The sequence below is a fragment of the Oncorhynchus tshawytscha genome, linkage group LG30 (assembly GCF_018296145.1).
Source record: "Oncorhynchus tshawytscha isolate Ot180627B linkage group LG30, Otsh_v2.0, whole genome shotgun sequence".
In the NCBI taxonomy this organism is placed as follows: domain Eukaryota; kingdom Metazoa; phylum Chordata; class Actinopteri; order Salmoniformes; family Salmonidae; genus Oncorhynchus; species Oncorhynchus tshawytscha.
This window is the reverse complement of record NC_056458.1, coordinates 5,242,136-5,265,377: the sequence shown is the minus strand read 5'-3', so window position 1 is coordinate 5,265,377 and position 23,242 is coordinate 5,242,136. Positions and strand designations below refer to the sequence as shown.

The following is a 23,242-nucleotide window of genomic DNA, read 5'->3' as shown; positions in this document are numbered from 1 at the left end:
GGGTTAAGGTTAGGTTAAGGGTTAGGGTTAGGGATAGGGTTAGGGAAAATAGGATTTTGAATGGGAATCAATTGTTTGGTCCCCACAAAAGTGTGTGTGAGAGAGGGAGAGAAAGAGAGGGTGTTTGGCTGATAAAAAAGGGCTTTATATAAATAAATACAATTTGATTGGGTACTGTGGGATTATTTAATCAGTTTGGCTCATTGGACAGGTCAGAATCTATGTTTGAAGTTGTTCAGTGTTTTTTTTGCAATACACTTAGATGTACTGTATGTGTTCCAGAGAAGAGAGTAGAAAGTGTTCCAGAGAAGAGAGTAGAAAGTGTTCCAGAGTAGAGAGACCCAAAGTAGCAACTGTAATTGAGTACTGGCAATGTGGGAAGGTTCAAGTTACCTGAACAACATCTAATCTCTCAATGTTCTAATCTCTCAATGATTATCTCAAAGTACACCGAATTCATGCTGTTAAATAATAATACAAATTGCCAGAGGGAAATGCCCCCGGACCCCCCTACTGGTTTTTGGCTAAGCCCCCACCCAGTGTCTTCAAATCCTACAAACACCCCCTGCACACAGCCACCATAATGACAGCATAAACATGACTTGGCATCTTCAGGGATACTTTCAAATGTCATGTGCATTCATTTAGTGTTAGGTATGCAATCTAATTTGTCTATCCAACTAGCTAAACTGAACTGTCACATGACAATGTAACATCCAGTGTCAAGTAAGTTGAGCCATTTCATAAACTAGCGTCAGCTTCTGGGTGACTAGCAGGTTAGTTCCAAGACTATTTTACCTTTGGAGGATGTCTTTCTATACAAACGAATACATGTACCACTGTGCAGATATAAGCCATAGCATCAGAGTTTCATCGCCTCTTCCACTGAATGGACTAAGGGCTGGGGTTAGGCCTATAGGGATGGAAGTGGGTTGCCTACTGCCGTGTCTGAATGCTTCAGAACTGATATGTTTGGGAGTGGATCCATTTCACCTGCTTGTCAGGATGTAATTCTAATGAACAAAATCAATCAGCACTAAATACTCATTGTACACCAGGACCAGTTGAGCCTGCTTCATGTCTGGATACTGTATAAAGCTAGAGACACATCACAGCCAGTGGCATATTGGAATGGGAACAGTGCCATCTACAGTCCAAAGCTATAGGTTCATTGTCTCTGACTCGTTTCTCACGAGATCGCACATTTGCCAGTCTCCTCCAATCGTTTGTCTACTCCTTGAATTGAGACTTCTCAGTAAAGACAACCCCAGTTATCCCATGATCTATCTCTGCCTAATCAGTTATGATCAAATATAACCATTGATACCTCTTTTTTTTGCTGCAACTGTGCAGACACTACAGACTACATTTCGGAGAACAACCAGATAACTTTACTGTCAATAATGGCATAAACCAACCAACATTGCACATGATATTCAAGCACAGGGTTCATTATACCACCTTCTTAGCCTAGTAGACCTATTTCAAAGTTTAGTTTATTAGGATACCCATTAGCTACTGCACATGCTGCAGCTACTCTTCCTGGGGTCCACGTAAAACATACAAATACATAACAAAGTGCAGAACAGTTATAGTCAAGAACAACACAAGTTATGACATTAAATTTTAAAAAATAAGAGTTATATATTGGAAAGACACCAAGAGACAACAAAAAAACTATTTACACACTATTCATACTGTATATACATCCCTTGACTTATTCCACATTTTGTGTCACTGGCCTACAAACAATACCCCATAATGTCAAAGTGGAATTATGTTTTTAGACATTTTACAAATTAATTAAAAATGAAAAGCTGAAATGTCTTGAGTCAGTAAATATTTAGCTCCTTTGTTATGGCAAGCCTACATAAGTTCAGCAGTAAAACTGTACTTAACAAGGCACATTATGAGTTGTGTGGACTCACTCTGTGTGCAATAATTTTATTTTACTAGGCAAGTCAATTAAGAACATATTCTTATTTTCAATGACGCCCTAGGAACAGTGGGTTAACTGCCTGTTCAGGGGCAGAACGACAGATTTGTACTTTGTCAGCTCAGGAGTTTGAACTTGCAACCTTCCGGTTACTAGTCCAACACTCTAACCACTAGGCTACGCTGAATGACTACCTCATCTCTGTACCCACACATACAATTATCTGTAAGGTCCCTCATTCGGGCAGTACATTTTTTTTTTTAAATGGTTCAACCACAAAGGCCAGGGAGGTTTTCCAATGCCTTGCAAAGAAGGGCCCCTATTGGTAGATGTGTAAAAAAGTATACATTGAATATCCCTTTGAGCATGGTGATATTATTAATTACACTTTGGATGGTGTATCAATACACCCAGTCACTACAAAGATACGGGCATCCTTCCTAACTCAGTTGCAGGAGAGGAAGTTATCCACTTAGGGATTTCACCATGACGACAATGGTGACTTTAAGAAAGTTTCAGTTTAATGGCTGTGAAAACTGAGGATGGATCAACAACATTATAGTTACTCCACAATACTAACCTGCTGAGGACACTTGCTTCCATTCAGCCACAAGAGCATTAGTGAGGTCAGGCACTGATTTGGGGCGATTAGGCCTGGCTCGCAGTCCGCTTTTCAATTCATCCCGAAGGTGTTCGATGGGGCTGAAGTCATCTACACCAATCTCGACAAACCATTTCTGTATGGAACCTTGCTTTGTGCACAGGGGCATTGTCATGCTGAATCAGGAAAGGGCCTTCCCCAAACTATTGGCACAAAGTAGGAAGCACAGAATTGTCTAGAATGGCATTGTCAGCCGTCGTTGCTCCTAGACGTTTCCACTTCACAATAACAGCACTTACAGTTAACCTGGGCAGCTCTAGCAGGGCAGGATTTTAACAAACTGGGTTGTTGAAAAGGTGGCATCCTATGACGGTGTCACATTGAAAGTCACTGAGCTCTTCAGTAAGGCCATTCTACTGCCAATGTTTGTCTATGGAGATTGCAAATAAAAAATATTCCAAAACATGCATCCTGTTTGAAATGAGACACTAAAGTAAAACTGCTAAAAATGTGGCAAATACAGTTTTTGTCCTGAATACAAAGCACTATGTTTGGGGCAAATCCAATACAACACATCACAGAGTTTAACTCTTCATATTTTCAAGCATAGTGGTGGCTGCATCATGTTATGGGCATGCTTGTCATTGGCAAAGACAAGGGACTTGTTTTTTTATATAAGGAAACAGAATAGAGCTAAGCACAGGCACTGATTTCCAACAGAAACTGGGAGAAAAATTCACCTTTCAACAAGTATTTGGTATTTTATTAGGATCCCCATTAGCTGTTGCAAAAGCAGTAGCTGCGCTTCCTGGGGGTCCACACAAAACATTAAACATAATACAGAATGACATAACACAGAACATAAATAGACAAGAACAGCTCAAAGACAGAACTACATACAATAACCTAATCCACAAGTCCAAATATTCACTAGAGTTGCTTACCAAGATGACATTGAATGTTCCTGAGTGGCCTAGTTATAATTTTGACTTAAAACTGCTTGAAAATCTATGGCAACGCTTGCAAATGATCATCAACCAACTTGACAGAGCTTAATGAATTGTGAAAGGAATAATGGGGAAATGTTTCACAATACAGGTGTGGAAAGTTCATAGAGACTTACCCATTTAGACTCACAGCTTTAGTCAATGCCAAAGGTGCTTCTACAAAGTATTGACTCAGGGGTGTACGTTTGAATTCAGGCTGTAACACACTTTTTGTGGAATAAGTCAAGTGGTATGAATTATTTCTGAAGGCACTGTACATATTCATATTCTTATACAGCACAGTTAAAACAGATCTTTAGAAGAGGAGAGGCGCTGTGATACAATATGTTTTTTTTTACATCTGTTTTTTAGGCTAAACTTGCTTTTTTGCATGTTGTTGATGTTCGTTCTTTGTGTGCAGTTAAGGGAAAGGCGTGCTGCTTTGTTTTGAGCCACCTGCAGCTTTGCTAGGTATTTCTTTGCTGCACCTGACCATATTACCGGACAGTAATCAAGATGGGACGAGATCAGAGCCTGAACAACTAGTACAGTTGATCTTTGTGTCAAAAGCGCAAAACATATTTTTATAACATACATACCTCGCCCTATCTTCACAACGACTTTGTCAATATGACTTGACCATGATAACTGACCATCCAGTGTTACTCTTAGGATTCAGCTTCTTCATCTTGGTCAATGGGCACACCTTTTATGCACAACTCCAGTTGAGGTTAAGGTCTAAGAGAATGCTTTGAACCAAATTCAAAGCTTTTGGTTTTAGATGTATTTCAGACCAGTTTATTGTTAATGACCTATTCTGACACTGACTGTAAACTCCTTACCAAGAGTCTCAGTGAGGTCACTGGCTGTAAGTGCTGTTGTGTAGAGTGTGCAATCATTAGCATACATAGTCATTTTAGCTTTTTGTAAGACAGATGGCAAATCATTTGTAAAAACAGGGAAGTGTAACGGCCCAAGGCAACTGCCCTGAGGGATACCGCACTGTACATGTCTGATGTTGGAGAAGCTTCCATTGAGGAACACTCTCTGGATTCTATTGGATAAGTACTTCTCCAACCATGTGATGGAAAGTCATAATAAGCTTGTTTTTTCAATAACAAATTATGATCAATAACATCTAAGGCTGCACTGAAATCGAACAAAGCTAAACTTATGGTCAAAGAACAGTAGTCTCAGAAATTCCAGACCTAGGGCTAGAAAGACTGACTTGTATTGTTTCACATCAGAATTAATTTCCTCATGTGCCCAGTAATGTGAGAATAAAATTACAATAACATTTCCCCCCTAAAGTTCCAGAACTCCTAGACCTATACAAATATTCAAGGGGAAAAAACGGTATATTAACAAAAACTGTAAAAAGAAATGTGTGGAAACTGTTTAGAAGCGCGTTAATAAAGATGCAGAGCGACATGATCATGTTATCAGCATCTGGCAAACAATCTTGAATTATCATGCGGTACTGATTGTCATAGCAATCAGTTTCTTTGCTGTCTTTTTTAAAATTTAATTTTGAGGCTTTGCTTTCTGTTCACCAATTGTAAAAGTTGTTGTGGAACTATAGCTAGCTACATATTAGAAGAATGACTAATGCAACACGACCAAAATGACACTGTGGAATGTCATTCTCTTCCTGTGTGGGTTTTTGCTTCCCGTGTGAATATGATTGTAGCAGCTAGCGAGCTAACGAATAGGAGCTTTTTAACGCTAGCTATCCAGCTAGCGAACACATGATAAGGGCAATGACGCAAATCTGTACAAACTGACAGTTTTTCTGAAACAAAAAGTAGATATCCACAGTGTCTTTCCAAAGAAGAAATGCCACCATCACCTGAAAACAATGATAGCCAACTGTGGTAACTAGCCAAATGTACTAGCTAACAACCCGCAGTGGTAAGGAAAAATCCGAGATTCTTTAGCTAGCTAACGACGTTACTGCTTTACACGGAAGAGAAGAGGCACAGCTGAGCAGCGTTGATTTACCTAAGGGAGTCGTCGATAAACAGTTGAATACTATATAGTTATCACGAGAGGTTACCAAGTTTTCTATCTAGCCAAACACTCCGTCTCAATTCTGATAGCTAATTTAGCGTGGGCTGTTTTATTTTGATGTGGCCTAACTAGCATGCTAATCGAGCGTCCATGATATATTTGCTGCCAAATCTCTATGTTGGCCATTCTGTTTAATTCGACACATAATGCATTTGTTTATAAGTATTATCTCGAAATGACATGTTGATGTCTTGTTTTGGAAGCACAATGGTTGGCATATAGCTAACTGCTAACTATTTGGTTATAGCTAACGTTAGCATGTATCTAATGTTAAGTGTTTTCAGTTGACAAATCAGCTAGGTAGCTTGCTATGTTTGTTGGTGGAGTGCATTGGTTGGCAAATAACGTCTGGAGGAAAGTGTTGATAGCTAAAATAACATGTAGGCAGCTGCTAGCTAGCATTACCTAGCCAGCTAACTTAGATAACAGTAAAATACGTGATATTGTGTCTATCAGTGAGTAGGTAACAGGCTAGTGGGAGTAGTGTTGGCCTTGACACTAACGTTATTGCTACCAAGGGGTCATGAAAAATAGAATTCCTAGTTAGTTGGGTTATGAACTAAGCTCCCGAATGGCTAATGGGTAGCTAGCTAGCTTTCTGCATTGGCTGATTCAGATACTTTTGGGTAGTAGTATACATATATATCTATGGAGTATCATTGCAGATGGTTATTCTGATAATTTCTCAGGATTCATAAAGCTTCCGGTCTCGTGAGGTTGAGGACTCCGAAGTACATATCTAAAGAAATGAGTCCAACCTAGTTACGGCTCCATCTCTGAGTAGGATATTATTATGATTGCCTGTGACATTAGAGGGTGCACAGCGTCTTCCTCTGAAGGATGTTATCAGGACCTACTCTTAATTTATTGACGTGTGACTCAAAATGCTGGAAATGTGTGAAGAAACCAACCAAAGCAGTTGTGATTTTTCTTCCAGATGAATGTTATTTAGTCAGTGGGTCACCACCAGTGTGCCAAAAAGTAATTCTCCAGATAAAGCAAGGATTACTTTTTTGCAAGAACTGCACAGCAAAGCAGCCCAGTCTGGAGCAAGAACATGCACAGCCTCCCTTGAGATACACTAAGGACTATATACACCAGAAAGTGAAGCTGACTGTCTTCAACTGACTCATTAACTTTTCATCCTCAATGGAAGTGCCATTGTAGATACGTGAACGGGTGGCTACAACTGGACCGTCTGGAGCTCCAGCCTTAGAGGAAACCTTGGAACCCTGGGTTGGCTGCTCTGAGGGGGACAATGGGTTCCCAAGCTCTTCAGATACTGCGGCAGGGGGTGTGGGCTTCGCTCACAGGAGGCTGGTATGTGGACCCCCATCAGAGCACGTTCTCCAACTGCTTCCACCTGTACCTCTGGATCTTTCTCCTGGCCTTCCCTTTCCTGCTTTACATGGTGAGTATTCATGGAGGGGACAATTTATGGTTTTGGAAGATAAAAAGGGTGGGAAAATTCATTTTGACTGGGTGTCATGTTTGTCAGGCACTTTTTACATACACATTTATTAGTGCAGTATCCGCCACTATTCAGGTCAAACTAGTTTTTATCATAAGACAGGAGAAAAGGATGATGTTGGTAATAAAGTGGAACAGACTACCATTTTCCCCTCCCAATTCAAAACAGCATTCCTTCTCTTACTTTCATGTTTAAGCTTTTGTGGTCAAATGTGTTAATATTTGCTCTAGTGAAGCTTGTTACCTGTAAACCAGACATGTTATGTCCTCTCAAGCTGTCATGTCCGTCATCTTTGAAGAGTGGTCTTCCTTGTCTGTAATGTGATGCCCAATTTGTCCATGTGCCTGCCTATCTAGGTGAACCATTTGTTCTTTTACTGGTATTGAGAACAAGGTGTTGTTTCACTACCCTCATCATGGGCTAGCCTACTTTTATTCCCAGCTCTGGACTCAATCTTTCTTCTCCCCTCTCTTGTCCTTCTGTCCAGTCTCTTCCCCCCAGCCTGGTTGTGGCAGGTGTGTACTGTGCTGTGGTGGCAGCCTTCTTCACTGTCATAAAGGCAGTGAACTTTCGCCTCCATGCCATGTTCGACCTGGGGGAGATAGTGGAGAAGAGGCAGGCCTCGCTCATAACCGACGCCCCACGGCTAGAAGAGGGGGATGATGGGTCCGGAGGCCACGATGGGAATCAGCATGGGTACGTACTGGTGGAGATTTCCAAATCCTAATGGAATCCTTTTTTTTTGTTAAATCATGTCAAAACAAGATGTCATTCTATGTACATCTGAGTGAAGAGGCTCATTTGTGTTGATGCCTTGAGGGCTGTTATTTCACATGATTGTGGGCAGATTTTAGTGTTATGTTTTCTCATGTTGCTATGTTCCCCTCTCAGGGACAGCAATGTTGGTGTGGAGATGACTGTGTTCAGGAAGGTCAACTCAACACCTCCAGTTCGCTGCAGCTCCCAGCACTCTCTGTTTGGACTCAACCAGGTGTCGGTGAGGACTGCCTTGCATTTACACCGCATACATACTCTTTTAACATAGTTCCATGAAACAAACTGCACACTTCACGCACATTGCACAGGAACATGAAATGATTGGGTTGTTTAATCCCATACAAATGATCTATATTCCTGTGATATTCATTCTTAATCCAACAAATGTTTTTGTTTCCCCTTAGGAGTTTTTGCCTCAGCTTGATGACAGTGGAGGCTCCAAGGGTATAGCATTAATCTAACTCCACTCTAACCGCAGTGTTGTGGTTGGTAAAGTAGATCTGACTAAGAGTTGCTGTGTTTTTTTTTTACCCAACATGGGCAACAGTGTAATTTAGGGACTGCTTCTTCTCTTCTCAGATATCAAGGATCTGATGCGAGAGCAAGGCAGCAACAACTTGATTGTCACGTCAGCACACCGAGAGATCCTCCGCCACAGCTCCCAGGACCCGATCCGTAAGCATAGCGTTACACTGGAAATAGACCTAGAATCTTTTGTCCATGTGCAAATGGTGATATAACGTTTATTTTTAATCCAACGCAAAACACGTTAGCTATGTTGATCTTTGCTTTGTCGTGTGTACTTAGTTTGGATTTTCACTTCTTTCAGATGTTGCCAACGTTGCCAACATGGTTCAGTCCTGCTTGGCTGCTGCTCTAGGAGGAGAGTTCCCTGGTCTAAGGGGAGTGGGAGCAGGGATGTCAGGTGGATTTGGTAGCTTACAACCTGGGGAGTGCATCTCCATCCCCCCCTCCCCTTCCAGTCAGGAAGACGGAGGAGAGAAGGGCCAGTTGGAAGAGATTGAGGGGATGCTGGAGCAGCTGTCCCAGCAGAGTCCTGACGAGGATGTGATTGTGATGGGAGCATACTCCCCCCTGGGCCCCTCTGCTGAGTCGGGGAGCCTGGGGGACACTCCCATCAGCCCTCTCATAAAGAGCAGTCTGAGTGAGGAGCTGAGTGAGAACCTGTTGGGGCTGGGCCTTGACCCCGTGGCCTTCGCCCCAGGAACAGAGCACCCAGGCAGCCGCAGTGGGGTGGCCTTGGCTGCTGTCTCCACAGACAGCTGCTTCAGTGGGGGTGGGGCGGCCACGGACCGCGAGACCCTCAGCACCGTCAGCAGCTACCGCAGTGAGAAGACTGACTCCACCCAGCTGGAGAGCCCTTCACTCAGCCTGCCACGGAACATAGACGCAGGGACACCGACCTCTGCCCTGGGCATCAGTACCCTAGAGCCAGCAGAGGAGCCAGTGCTGCAGGGGGGAAGTGATACTGACGACCTGTCGGACAGTGAACTGCTGCGCTCCCCCGCCAAAGAGTGCTCTCTGGGTCAGGAGCTTGATAGGACACTAGTGGAAGGGGAAGATTTGCCACCTGTCCACTCAGATATTGTACAGCCCCCTTCCCTCCAGGACTCCTCTCCCTCCAGTAGTGGGCACTCCGAGTCCTGTGATCTGGACAGGAGGGTTCCCCCCCTCCCCCCTCCGAGGCAGGCCAGCTCGGTGCCGTCAGGGCTGGCCCTGGGTCTAGTGTGTTCCGAGCCTGCGTTGCCCATCTCCTCCACCCCATTCCTGAACTCTGAGCAGTCCTCTCTGCAGGCCCAGCAGGTGGTGCGCCCCAAAGACTTGAAGCTGCTGCGGACCGGTGGCAGTAGTGTGGGCCACCGGCCTGGCCGCAGGAAAGCCCCTCGTAAGCGAGGTGGAGCGGGAAGCAGCAGCTTTGACTGCGGCTCCTACAGGCGGCACCACGGGCAGCACAGAGACTACATCCCAGTGCGCAGCCGGCTGGGGGCTAAGGCCTACAGCGAGAGCCTGTTTGAGGACTCCAGTGACGAGGACGACGGCAGTGACATGAGCGCCGGCTCAAGTCTGGGCTCCCAGAGACGCTACAGCTCTGACGACGACGACGATGACGACTCGAGCTCCTCTACCTCCTGCTACTCCCCTGACCTCGCTAACGCTGGCATTACGAACCCGCCCCCCTCATCCACCCAGCTGCCCAACCCCAGGGAAGGAGAGTTGTCTGAGACAGCTGGCCCATCCCACTCCCAAAGGGCTCAGAGGTCAGCTAGCACGGCTAGTGCTAAAACTCACGCCAGGGTGCTCAGTATGGACGGGGCCGGTGGGGGCCACACCAACACTGTGGCCCTGCCCTCCACCATGCTGACCTCCTCCACCCCCGCACCACGACCCCTCACCGTCTCCAAGTCAGACCTGGAGGCCCGGACCAGCCACACAGACGGCTTCCCTGGAACTCACCACCATCGCCTGGACTCTCTGGGAGGCTCCTGGGCTGGCAACCAGACGGGCTGGAGGGCCGGGGAACTGGTGGAGGAGGGAGCTGTGGGGGGAGGTGAGACATACTATTCTCTCTAACTTTGGGCCTTTATTCATAACGTGTGCTGATCTAGGATCAGATCGCCCCTGTCCATTTCATTATAATAAAAAAGGCAAAACTGATTCTAGATCAGCAAAGCTTACTTTTAAATTCAAGTTGGAAAGCTCTGAAATGTGTAACTGTTTCATTGAAATTTGGATTGTTTGCTATATTTACTCCATTAATCAGGGTCAGGTATTTCTAGAATTCAATCTGAAATGAACGTCCTTGTACTAATGTGAATATCTGCTGCCCCAGCTCTGGCCCCAGAGGAGGGGGGCAAGCGGGACTCGATGAGCAGTGTGAAGAGGACCCAGGCCATCCGCAGGCGACACAATGCGGGGAGCAACCCCACACCACCTCCCTCTACCATGGGCTCCCCACCCAGGTTGGTCCAGTCAAACACTTCCACACCAGTGTGCTTGCTATACAGTTGAAGTCGGAAGTTTACATACACCTTAGCCAACTACATTTAAACTCAGTTTTTCACAATTCCTGACATGTAATCCTAGTAAAAATTCCCTGTCTTAGGTCAGTTAGGATCACCACTTTATTTTAAGAATGTAAAATGTTAGAATAATAGTAGAGAGAATTATTTATTTCAGCTTTTATTTCTTTCATCACATTCCCAGTGGGTCAGAAGTTTACATACACTCAATTAGTATTTGGTAGTATTGCCTTTCAGTTTTTTAACTTGGGTCAAACATTTCATGTAGCCTTCCACAAGCCTCCCGCAATAAGCTGGGTGAACTTTTACCCCATTCCTCCTTACAGAGCTGGTGTAACTGAGTCAGGTTTGTAGGCCTCCTTGCTCGCACATGCTTTTTCAGTTCTGTCCACATATTTTCTATAGGATTGAGGTCAGGGCTTTGTGATGGCCACTCCAATACCATGACTTTGTTGTCCTTAAGCCATTTTGCCACAACTTTGGAAGTATATGCCTGGGGTCATTGTCTATTTGGAAGACCCATTTGTGACCAAGCTTTAACTTCCTGACTGATGTCTTGAGATGTTGCTTCAATATGTCCACATAATTTTCCTGCCTCATGATGCCATCAATTTTGTGAAGTGCACCAGTCCCTCCTGCAGCAAAGCACCCCCACAACATGATGCTGCCACCACTGTGCTTCACGGTTGGGATGGTGTTCTTCGGCTTGTAAGCATCCCCTTTTTTCCTCCAAACATAACGATGGTCATTATGGCCAAACAGTTCTATTTTTGTTTCATCAAACCAGAGGACATTTCTCCAAAAAGTACTGTCTTTGTCCCCATGTGCAGTTGTTTACTGTAGTCTGGCTTTTTTAGGGTGGTTTTGGAGCAGTGGCTACTTCCTTGCTGAGCGGCCTTTCAGGTTACGTCGATATAGGACTCGTTTTACTGTGGATATAGGTCCTTTGCTGTTCTGGGATTGATTTGCACTTTTTGCACCAAAGCACATTCATCCATAGGAGACAGAACGCGTCTCCTTCCTGAGCGGTATGACGGCTACGTGGTCCCATGGTGTTTATACTTGCGTACTACTAACCAGACTTGTGGAGGTCTACAATTTTTTTTCTGAAGTGTTGGCTGATTTTGTTTGATTTTCCCAAGATGTCAAGCATAGAGGCACTGCGTTTGAAGGTAGGCCTTGAAATACATCCACGTGTACACCTCCAATTGACTCAAATGATGTCAATTTGCCTATCAGAAGCTTCTCAAGCCATGACATAATTTTCATCAATTTAGTGTATGTAAACTTCTGACCCATTGGAATTGTGATACAGTGAATTTTCTGTCTGTAAACAATTGTTTGAAAAATTACTTGTCATGCGCAAAGTAGATGTCTTAACCAACTTGCCAGAACTATAGTTTGTTAACAAGACATTTGTGGGGTGATTGAAAAACTAGTTTTAATGACGCCAATCTAAGTGAATGTAAACTTCCGACTTCGACTGCATCTCTTATGCCAGTCACCTCTGTATGTACATGCTCTGTAAAGCCCAGCTCCTGTCTTCCTGTAGTCTCCAGGACCTCCAGCGTGCCCGTACCTCCTCACACTCGCGGACCCGGACCCTGCCCTCTGCCTTACAGTTCGCCACCTCACTACTGCTGCCCCGTGGGGGGGTCCACGAGGCCTCTACCTTTGACGACACCACAGAGGGGGCTGTGCACTACTTTTATGACGAGGGTGGTGAGTGTGTGTGTGTGGTGATGCTAGGCTGAGGCTCGCTTTAGAACCTTGGAGGGGGGGCGGGGTGCCCTCTCTTAAATGAACCTATCCTGAAGAGAGCAAGAAATAAGCCCCATTGTTCATAGGCTTTACTGAGACATTCATGTATTTAAATTTGCAATGCAAATGGTTCTGTCCTAGTTTACAATGTAGTTGTAGTCTCCATTCATTGTTGTTGCTGTGCTGGTGTTTTTCCAGGTGTGAAGAGATCGTACACGTTTGGACCTGCTGGAGGCGGTTATGAGGACCCAGTGGCGTACGTGTCTCTCTCTGATGCGCTTTAGGCTCTTTGCCCGAAACTGATTTTGATATGTCTGACCCCTTTCCCTCTTCTCCTCTCAGGGAGCGGGAACGACAGTCCCAATCCTCCAGCTTCACTTCCACTGATGTCCAGGAGGGGGCCCCGGTGCTCACCATGCTCCAGCCCAGGCCCGTGGTTCTGCAGGGCATGCAGGTACGCAGGGTACCCCTGGAGATGTCAGAGATGCCAGAGGTGAGGGGAAACGCCATTCGAATTCCTATTTCAACAGCTTTGTTCTGAAGCTGTGTCCGTACCCATTGGATACAGTGATCACAATATAGTGGCTATGTCCAGGAAAGCCAAAGTTCCAACAGCTGGGCCTAAAATAGTATATAAGAGATCATACAAAAGATTTTGCTGTGACTCTTATGTGGATGATGTTAAAAATATTTGTTGGTCTGATGTGATTAATGAGGAGCATCCAGACACCACAGTTGATGAATTTATGACATTGCTTCTTCCAATTATTGATAAACATGCACCTGTTAAGAAACTGACTGTTAGAACTGTTAAGGCTCCATGGAATGATGAGGAATTGAAAAACTGTATGGCTGAAAGAGATGGGGCAACAGGAGTGGCTAATAAGTCTGTCCGCACATCTGAGTGGCTGACTTACTGTAAATTGACAAATGTGACTTAACTCAACAAAAAGAAGATTAAACTGTATTATGAAGCCAAGATCAATGATGGAAAACAACTTTGGAGTTCTTTAAATGAAATTATGGGCAGTAAGACAAATTTAACTCCATCTTTCATCGAATCAGATGGCTGATTCATCACACAACCATTTGATGTTGCCAGTTATTTTAATTGTTACGTCATTGGTAAAGTGGGCAAACTTAGGCAGGAAATGCCAACAACGAACAGTGAGCCATCATACTCATGTATATATAAAATAAAATAATAATGAAAGAAGCATTTCAAGTTTTAATTTTGTAAAGTTAGTGTGGGAGAGGTGGGAAAATGATTATCGATCAATAATGACAAACCTCCTGGCATTGACAACTTAGATGGAAAGCTACTGAGGATGGTAGCTGACTCTATACCCACTCCTGCCTGTCATATCTTTAATCTGAGCCTAGAGGAAAGTCTTTGTCCTCAGGCCTGGAGGGAAGCCAAAGTCATTCCGCTACCCAAGAGTGGTAAAGCTGCCTTTACTGGTTCTAACAGCAGACCAATCAGCTTGCTGCCAGCTCTTAGTAAACCTTTGGGAAAAATTGTGTTTGACCAAATACAATGCTACTTCTCTGTAAAAACAAAATAACAACAGACTTTCATCATGCTTATAGAGAAGGGCACTCAACATGTACTCCACTGACACAAATGACTGATGATTGGCTGAAAGAAATTGATAATTAGATTGTGGGAGCTGTACTCTTAGATTTCAGTGCAGCCTTTGATTTTATTGACCATAACACATCCATTGTCAACAACAGGTTATGGCTTTTCAACCTCTGACATATCGTGGATTCAGAGCAATCTATCTAATAGAAGGGCTTTCTTTAATGGAAGCCAATGGAAACCAATGTCCTGCATCTGGCATTAAACAAAGCATGTGTGTCCATGTATGCTGATGATTCAACCATACGCGCATCAGCAACCACAGCTAATGAAGTCACTGAAACCCTTAACAAAGTCTGTTTTGGAATGGGTGGCTAGTCGTAAACTGGTCCTGAACATCTCTAAAACTAAGAGCATTGTATTTGGTACAAATCTTTCCCTAAGTTCTAGACCTCAGCTTAATCTGGTCATGAATGGTGTGGCTGTCGAACAAGTTGAGACAAAATTACTTGGTGTTACCTTAGATTGTAAACTGTCGTGGTTAAAACATAGATTCAATGGTTGTAAAGATGGGGAGAGGCCTGTCCGTAATAAAGAGATGCTCTGCTTTTTTGACACCACACTCCACAAAGCAAGTCCTGCAGGCTCTAGTTTTATCTTAGCTTGATTATTGTCCAGTCATGTGGTCAAGTGCTGCAAAGAAAGTTCTAGTTAAGCTGCGGCTGGCCCAGAACAGAGCGGGACGTCTTGCTCTTCATTGTGATCAGAGGGCTGATATAAATACTATGCATGCCAGTCTCTCTTGGCTAAGAGTTGAGGAAAGATTGACTGCGTCACTTCTTGTTTTTATAAGAAACAATGGGTTGGAAATTCCAAATAGTTTGTCGAGTCAACTTCTACACAGCACTGACACACACACACACACACACACACACTTACACCAACATTTCACAGTCCCCAGGTCCAGAACAAATTTAAGGAAACACAGCGTATTATACAGAGCCATGAGTGCATAGAACTCCCTGCCATCTTATTTATTTTTAATTTTTTTAATTTCACCTTTATTTAACCAGGTAGGCAAGTTGAGAACAAGTTCTCATTTGCAACTGCGACCTGGCCAAGATAAAGCATAGCAGTGTGAACAGACCACACAGAGTTACACATGGAGTAAACAATTAACAAGTCAATAACACAGTAGAGAAAAAAAAGGGGGAGTCTATATACATTGTGTGCAAAAGGCATGAGGAGGTAGGCGAATAATTACAATTTTGCAGATTAACACTGGAGTGATAAATGATCAGATGGTCATGTACAGGTAGAGATATTGGTGTGCAAAAGAGCAGAACAGTAAATAAATAAAAACAGTATGGGGATGAGGTAGGTAAAAATGGGTGGGCTATTTACCGATAGACTATGTAACAGCTGCAGCGATCGGTTAGCTGCTCAGATAGCAGATGTTTGAAATTGGTGAGGGAGATAAAAGTCTCCAACTTCAGCGATTTTTGCAATTCGTTCCAGTCACAGGCAGCAGAGAACTGGAGTTATATAGTGCATGTGAACAGCAAACCTGGTTTTAAAAAAAATAAAGCGACACCTCACGGCACAACGCTTCTCCCCTGTGCGACCTACTTGTTGTGTTTGTACTGACATGTATGTGTATCTGATCGATGCACACACACACTACATGTTAATGTTTTTAAATGTATGTAAATTGTAAAGTATTTTGTCTAGTGTTTTTTTCCGTTATGTACGACCCCAGTAAGACTTGCTGTTGCTACTGGCGCCGGCTAATGGGGATCCTAATCAATCAAATCAAGTCATGTGTTTCAGACAAATTAACCCCTGGACATTTTCTTGCATATTCCTGTAAATGTGGCTTTATTTATTCATTTTTTTAATACGCATGATGTTTGACTTGAATCCCCCTCTCTGTCTCCAGTTTGACCTGGACCATGAGTCCCTGCATGAGTCCCATGAGAACACGCTGATGATCGAGGAGAAGGCCAAGCCCAAACAGTACTACCGTTTCTGGGTGCTGCCAGGGAAGTGGCTGAGGGTACGCTACGACCGCCTGGCCCTGCTGGCGCTACTGGACAGGTGAGACACAGCAGCGAGCTAGTTTATCGCAGTGGTAATATGATCCAATGTTTGTCATCTGTACTGAGGAGGAAGCCAAGGTTTCCTTAAGAGGTTATTTTCTATACTGTGGAGTGACAGTGTTAGGGTTACTGCTTTTCCCAAAAATATAGCATTTTCTGGGAAACCTGGGCATTTTTGTAACGTTACTGGAATTTTGCAACCCTGGATAGTAAATTACCTCCTATCCTCCATTGTGTTTGTCCTGTAGGAACCGTGGTGTAGGAGAGAATGTGTTTGCGGTGGTGCTGGCCAGCATGGTGGCCTTCCTGGGGTTCCTGCTGCTCCTGGAGGGCTTCTTCAGGGACATCTGGGTCTTCCAGTTCTGCCTGGTCATCGCCAGCTGTCAGTACTCACTACTGAAGGTACGTGACACAAGTCATAAGGATTCAATAAAGTTCTATTCAATTCCTATATTCCCTTTTTATTAAAACAGTTATACAGTAAAAAAAAATCAGCTGCCGACACGTTTGTGGAACCGCAATAGACCAGTGTTAACTTGAAGTAAACTAATGTTCACGCTTGAAATGACTCTCTCCTTCCTCAGAGTGTTCAACCAGATGCAGCCTCCCCAATGCATGTAAGTGGATGATGTCATTCACAACCATCTGTCTTGGTCATTATCAAGTTGGTAACCTATCTATTGTTGATTCTTGTTTTTGATGGCACACCCTGATGACTGTCTGGTCTAACCCGTCAGGGCCATAACTGGGTCATCGTGTACAGTCGGCCCGTCTACTTCTGCCTGTGCTGTGCTCTCATCTGGGTGTTAGACTTGATGGGGCGCTCAGGCCACCTGCAGCCCTTCTCACTCTACGGCGTCACCTTCTTCTCCGCTCACTTCCTGCTCTGTGCCAGGGACGTGCTCATAGGTCAGTCAGTGTTGGCAACTTCTAGCTGTGTGCTTTTATGTCTTTTGTATCGTGTTGCGACCAACCAACTCAAGGCCTTTCTCCCTCTGTCTCTTTCTTCCCCCACAGTGTTTGCCTTGTGTTTCCCCGTCATTTTCCTTTTTGGGCTTCTACCTCAGGTCAATACCTTCCTCATGTGTCTGCTGGAGCAGGTCGACATGCACATTTTTGGGGGAACAGGTAAGACAGGTCCAAACAGTGAGATGACACTGTAATTCACAAAGTAAATTCTCTGTTTTTTTGTTGAGTGATGCTTGTTGACCCTGTGTGTGTGGTTTCTCTCCACAGCCACCACCAGCCCCCTGTCGTCGCTTTACAGCCTGTTACGCAGTGTGTTGGTGGCCTCGTTGCTCTATGGATTCTGCCTCGGGGCTATCAATGCGCCCTGGGAACATCCCCATGTGCCAGTGCTGTTTTCAGTGTTCTGTGGTCTGCTCCTGGCCCTCTCCTACCACCTGAGCCGCCAAAGCAGTGACCCTGTCATCCTGTGGTCAGTATACCTCTACTCTTTAGTGTTGCATGGCCTCCCGAAACCACTGTACTTTTTCGCAACTACAACATACGGTCCGGTATTAGAATTATGTATTCATATATATTGTTTTTAAAATAAGTACACTGCCGTTCAAAAGTTTGGGGTCACTTAGAAATGTCATTGTTTTTGAAAAGAAAAGCACATGTTTTGTCCATTTTTAAAATAACATCAAATTGATCAGAAATACAGTGCAGACATTGTTAATGTTGTAAATGACTATTGTAGCTGGAAACGGCTGCTTTTTAATGGAATATCTACATAGGCGTACAGAGGCCCATTATCGGCAACCATCACTCCTGTGTTCTAATGGCACGTTGTGTCAGCTAATCCAAGTTTATCATTTTAAAAGACTCAGTGATCATTAGAAAACCCTTTTGCAATTATATTAGCACAGCTGAAAACTGTTGTCCTGATTAAATAAGCAATAAAACTGTCCTTCTTTAGACAAGTTGAGTATCTGGAGCATTTGGGGGTTTGATTACAGGCTCAAAATGGCCAGAAACAAATAACTTTATTCTGAAACTCCATGCAAGAAAAAGCCAAGAAACTGAAGATCTCGTACAACGCTGTGTACTACTCCCTTCAGAGAACAGCACAAACTGGCTCTAACCAGAATAGAAAGAGGAGTGGGAGGGCCCGGTGCACAACTGAGCAAGAGGACAAGTACAGTAGAGTGTCTAATTTGAGAAACAGACGCCTCACAAGTCCTCAACTGGCAGCTTCATGAAATAGTACTCGCAAAACACTAGTTTCAACGTCAACAGTGAAGAGGAAGAGGCGACTCCGGGATGCTGGCCTTCTAGGCAGAGTTGCAAAGAAAAGCCATATCTCAGACTGGCCAATAAAAATAAAAGATTTAGATGGGCAAAAGAACAGACAGAAGACAGGAACTCGGCCTAGAAGGCCAGCATCCCGGAGTCGCCACTTGACTGTTGAGTCAAATTTCTGCCCCGCTAGAGCTGCCCCGGTCAACTGTGCTGTTATTGTGAAGTGGGAACGTGTAGGAGCAACAACAGCTCAGCCGCGAAATGGGAGACCACTCAAGCTCACAAAACTGCACAGCCGAGTGCTAGAAATGCGCAGTTTGTAAAAATCGTCTGTCCTCGGTTGCAACACTCACTACCGAGTTCCAAACTGCCTCTGGAAGCAATGTCAGCATAATAATTGTTCGTCAAGAGCTTCGTGAAATGGGTTTCCATGGCCGAGCAGCCGCACACAAGCCTAAGATCATCATGCGCAATGCAAAGTGTCGGTTGGAGTGGTGTAAAGCTCTCTACCATTGGACTCTGGAGCGGTGGAAACGCATTCTCTGGAGTGATGATTCACGCTTCACCGTCTGGCAGTCTGATGGCTGAATCTGGGTTTGGCAGATGACAGGAGAACGCTACCTGCCCGAATGCATAGTGGCGTCTGTAAAGTGAAGTGTTTGGTGAAGGACGAATAATGGTCTGGGGCTGTTTTTCATGATTTGGGCTAGGCCCCTTACATGCTGACCACAGCATGTGCGAGCGTTGCAAATAAATGTACACATGCATGTTATTCAATCATTGCACCCACACTGCTCGCTCGCCTCAAGCAAGCATCTGTGTAGCCAAGCGCTAAAATAGAAATTGGTTCTATTTGTGACGCTCAACACGCTGCAAGTCCGGCCTCTCCCATCTCCTCATTGGATGGTAGGAGCATATACCCACGTGGGGAATTGAAAAATGAACTTAGTTCCACACTCCGGTTGGTTTTAGTAATGCTGTAAAGTTGGTTGCCAACCGCCATATAAAGTCCAAAGAAGAAAAAGAAGCCTGACGGAAGGAGGAGATATGTCGAGAAACTAATTTGGTTTACTGTTTTATCTGTGGATTAATTGTTGTGGTAAAGGACCTTGTGCATTTCAGGTAAAATAACAACCCAATGTTTATATACCAGGACAAATTAGCGAGCAACAGCAAGCTAGCTAGCTAAATTGTCATTAAATGTTTAAGACTTTTTGACCTGTCCTCAAATTAATATAATTGGTTTCAGAGATTGTTTTGATAGTTCAACCTGCGTGTCCTGATCACTTCTGGTGTGGGCGAACAAAATCACGCGTACATCCGGTCAGCATATAAGTTTACAATGCTATTCTATCTGTACTGTTAGTTCCTCTATTTCCTTTTTTTTTTAAGATGAACTATGTTGACCTAACTACTTTTTGTTTTAAAGATGAGTATTGAATTGCATGTCCTCCAAAGGCACATTTTTAAGAAAGTGTCCCGTACAACAAGGGGGTCTGCTGTACCTATGTTTTTACCCAAGTTGATTGCAAGACATAAACAGAATGCATCAGGGATTGGTTGTTTCATTTGATTTGTGTTAATTTTGGAGTTGAATCTCCTTTTCAAAAAAGTAACCAGAACTGACCATCTCACAGTGCATCCCCGCTTTCTTTCTTTCGTTTTTTTTTTTTTCTTGGTGTGGTATCGTTTTATCATCGTGATACTAAACCTGTCATCGGTATCGAAGTCAACATTCTGTTATCGTGACAACACTACTTTTTACTGCTCTCTGTCTGGTCAATGGACAGCTCATTAGTATCTCTGTGATGAATAAGATCACATTTTATTTGTCACATACACATGGTTAGCAGATGTTAATGCGAGTGTATCGAAATGCTTGTGCTTCTAGTTCCGACAATGATCTAGATGACAATGATATATATATATATATATATATATATATATATATATATACACACACACACACACACACACACACACACACACACACACACACACACACACACACACACACACACACACACACACACACACACACACACCTACTGGTACCTTGAAACTCACTAATATTCCCTGATCCTAGCTACTGTCCTAAGATCAACTCTACCCTGTCACTCATATCATACATTACACTGTATGTGGTTTTCTCTCTAGGTCTCTGGTCCGTTCTAAGTTCTTTCCCGAGCTGGAGAGCCGGACCCCGGAGGAGCCTCCTCTGGAGATCAAAGACCCCCTGCCCGGGAAACTACGCGACTCTGTGGTAAGATCAAGGATGCGTCCCAAATGGCACGTCATTCACTGTATAGTGCACTACTTTTGACCAAGGCCCATAGTGCACTACTTTTTAACCAGAGCCCTATCAAATCAAATTGTATTTGTCACATGCGCCCGAATACAACACCTTGCAGTGAAATGCTTACTGACAAGCCCTTAACCAACAATGCAGTTTTAAGAAAAAATACATAAAGAAAAATAAGAAATAAAAGTAATAAATAATTAAAGGGCAGCAGTAAAATAACAATAGCGAGGCTATACACAAGAGGTTACACTATGTAGGGAATAGGGTGCTATTTGGAACTCAACCCAGGGATTATGTGAGTGACACAGACTGACCAGATGAACGCTATTATCACTTATTGATGGCACTTGTTAAATCCACTTCAATCAGTGTAGATGAAGGGGAGCTGACAGGTTAAAGAAGGATTTTTAAGCCTTGAGACAATTGAGACATGGATTGTGTATGTGTGCCATTGAGGGTGAATGGGCAAGACAAAATATTTAAGTGCCTTTGAACGGGGTATGGTAGTAGATGCGAGTGTGTCAAGAACTGCAACGCTGCAGGGTTTTTCATACCACAGTTTTCCGTGTGTATCAAGAATGGTCCACCACCCAAAGGACATCCAGTCAACTTGACACAACTGTGGGAAACATCCCTGTGGAAGGCTTTCGACACCTTGTATAGTCCAATGCGCCGACGAATTGAGGCTGTTCCGAGAGGGCAAAGGGTTGCAACTCAATATTAGGAAGATGTTCCTAATGTTTTGTCCGCTCAGTGTATATAACATAAATGTTTGAATGCGGTTGGTGGTCTGAGGTTTTAAAACCCTCGTCATCTCTCTCTGTCTGGGTTTTTTACAGAGAGAGATTTTTCACTCGGACCTGGTCATGTGTCCCCTCATGGCTGTCATCACATTTGCCATCAGTGCCAGCACCGTGTTCATCGCTCTGCAGGTCAGTCAACTCACCTGGTCGACTGTAGATGGACGATATGACGTTTCAATATCTAGAGAGAAACCCTTCTGGTTTTCTATGACACTCCCCAGTGAAACCTTGTCTCCCTCCCCTCCAGCCTGCTCTAAGTTACATCCTGTACATGGTGGCTGGGGTGGTGGGCTTCCTCACACACTACCTGCTGCCTCAGCTCCGCAAGCAGCTGCCCTGGTTCTGCCTGGCCCACCCCGTGCTCCGTTCTCGAGAGTACAGCCAGTTCGAGGTCCGCGGTAAGTAGCAAGCCGCCGCCCCCTAAACGCACACGTTCACACACCCTGAAGAATTGTGTCGAGGCAGGAGGTTTGTCCTTGATTTGTTTTGCCATGCCCTGTCCATCCCAGATGCCGCCCAGTTGATGTGGTTCGAGAAGCTGTATGCGTGGCTGCAGTGTGTGGAGAAGTACGTTATCTATCCGGCTGTAGTGCTCAACTCCCTCACTACAGAGGCGCAGCGCGTCAGCCTGAAACCCAAGGAGCTTGACATCTAGTAAGCAGCTCAAGCCATCCCCTTTTACCAACCTCACCACACATTCCTCTCCCTCATCCCATCTATCCGTCCAGTCAGAGTTTAAGTTTATTGAGACTACGCTTTGTATTTGCCAAATTAATGTGTTTTGATGTCCCCCTCCTCTCTCTCCCCCCTCCTCCAGTGGCCGTGCTCTCTTCATCTCTCTGGCAGGGATGAAGCTGCTGCGCTCGTCTTTCTGCGCCCCGTCTCTGCAGTACGTCACGCTGTCCTTCACCGCCCTCTTCTTCCTCTTTGACTACCCACACTTCTCAGAGACCTTCCTGCTCGACTACTTCTTCATGTCCATCCTTTTCAGCAAGGTACAGAATACTCCTCCCTGGGACTTGGTTTTGCATAAATTCAACCAAATGAAGGTACCTATACATACTTAGCTGTATGTATGCTGAACAAAAATATAAATGCAACATGTGACATTTAAAAATGTTTTACTGAGTTAGTCCATATAAGGAAATCAGTCAATTAAAATAAATAAATTTGGCCCTAATCTATGGATTTCACATCACTGGGCAGGGTTGCAGCTATGGGTGGGCCTGGTAGGGCATAGGCCCACACACTTGGCTGCCAGGCCCACCCAATCAGAATCAGTTTTTCCCCACAAAAGGGCTTTATAACACACACAAATACTCCTCAGCACCCCCCCCCCCTCTGATGATCCCACAGGTGAAGAAGCCGGTTGTGGAGGTCCTGGGCAGACGTGGTTACACGTGGTCTGCGGTTGTGAGGCCGGTTGGGCGTACTGCCATATTTTCTAAAACAACGGAGGTAGCTTATGGTAGAGAAATGTACCTAAAATTCTCTGGCAACAGCTCTGGTGGACATTCCTGCAGTCAGCGTGTCAATTGTACGCTCCCTGAAAACTTGAAGCATCTG

General features: G+C 44.3%; 1 protein-coding gene across 2 annotated transcripts in view; it reads left to right on the top strand.

The window, feature by feature from the left end:
* Window positions 1-5,163: 5,163 nt before the first annotated feature.
* The window catches only part of LOC112228936 (pecanex-like protein 3), a 28,471-nt gene continuing 10,392 nt past the window's right edge, over window positions 5,164-23,242 (top strand). The window contains exons 1-22 of one of the 2 annotated variants that reach the window (XM_024394742.2): window positions 5,164-5,434; window positions 6,750-7,004; window positions 7,552-7,760; window positions 7,956-8,061; window positions 8,246-8,285; window positions 8,421-8,516; window positions 8,671-10,410; window positions 10,693-10,822; window positions 12,435-12,604; window positions 12,842-12,899; window positions 12,986-13,136; window positions 16,165-16,322; window positions 16,573-16,726; window positions 16,909-16,941; window positions 17,062-17,233; window positions 17,342-17,452; window positions 17,561-17,762; window positions 20,729-20,834; window positions 21,713-21,805; window positions 21,924-22,074; window positions 22,186-22,330; window positions 22,494-22,671. In XM_024394742.2, the coding sequence (XP_024250510.1) occupies window positions 6,852-7,004; window positions 7,552-7,760; window positions 7,956-8,061; window positions 8,246-8,285; window positions 8,421-8,516; window positions 8,671-10,410; window positions 10,693-10,822; window positions 12,435-12,604; window positions 12,842-12,899; window positions 12,986-13,136; window positions 16,165-16,322; window positions 16,573-16,726; window positions 16,909-16,941; window positions 17,062-17,233; window positions 17,342-17,452; window positions 17,561-17,762; window positions 20,729-20,834; window positions 21,713-21,805; window positions 21,924-22,074; window positions 22,186-22,330; window positions 22,494-22,671 (4,356 nt within the window). In that variant the 5' untranslated portion in view covers window positions 5,164-5,434; window positions 6,750-6,851. Of the gene's footprint in view, window positions 7,005-7,551; window positions 7,761-7,955; window positions 8,062-8,245; window positions 8,286-8,420; window positions 8,517-8,670; window positions 10,411-10,692; window positions 10,823-12,434; window positions 12,605-12,841; window positions 12,900-12,985; window positions 13,137-16,164; window positions 16,323-16,572; window positions 16,727-16,908; window positions 16,942-17,061; window positions 17,234-17,341; window positions 17,453-17,560; window positions 17,763-20,728; window positions 20,835-21,712; window positions 21,806-21,923; window positions 22,075-22,185; window positions 22,331-22,493; window positions 22,672-23,242 lie in introns of both variants that reach the window. The other variant, XM_024394741.2, reaches the window with a different exon arrangement.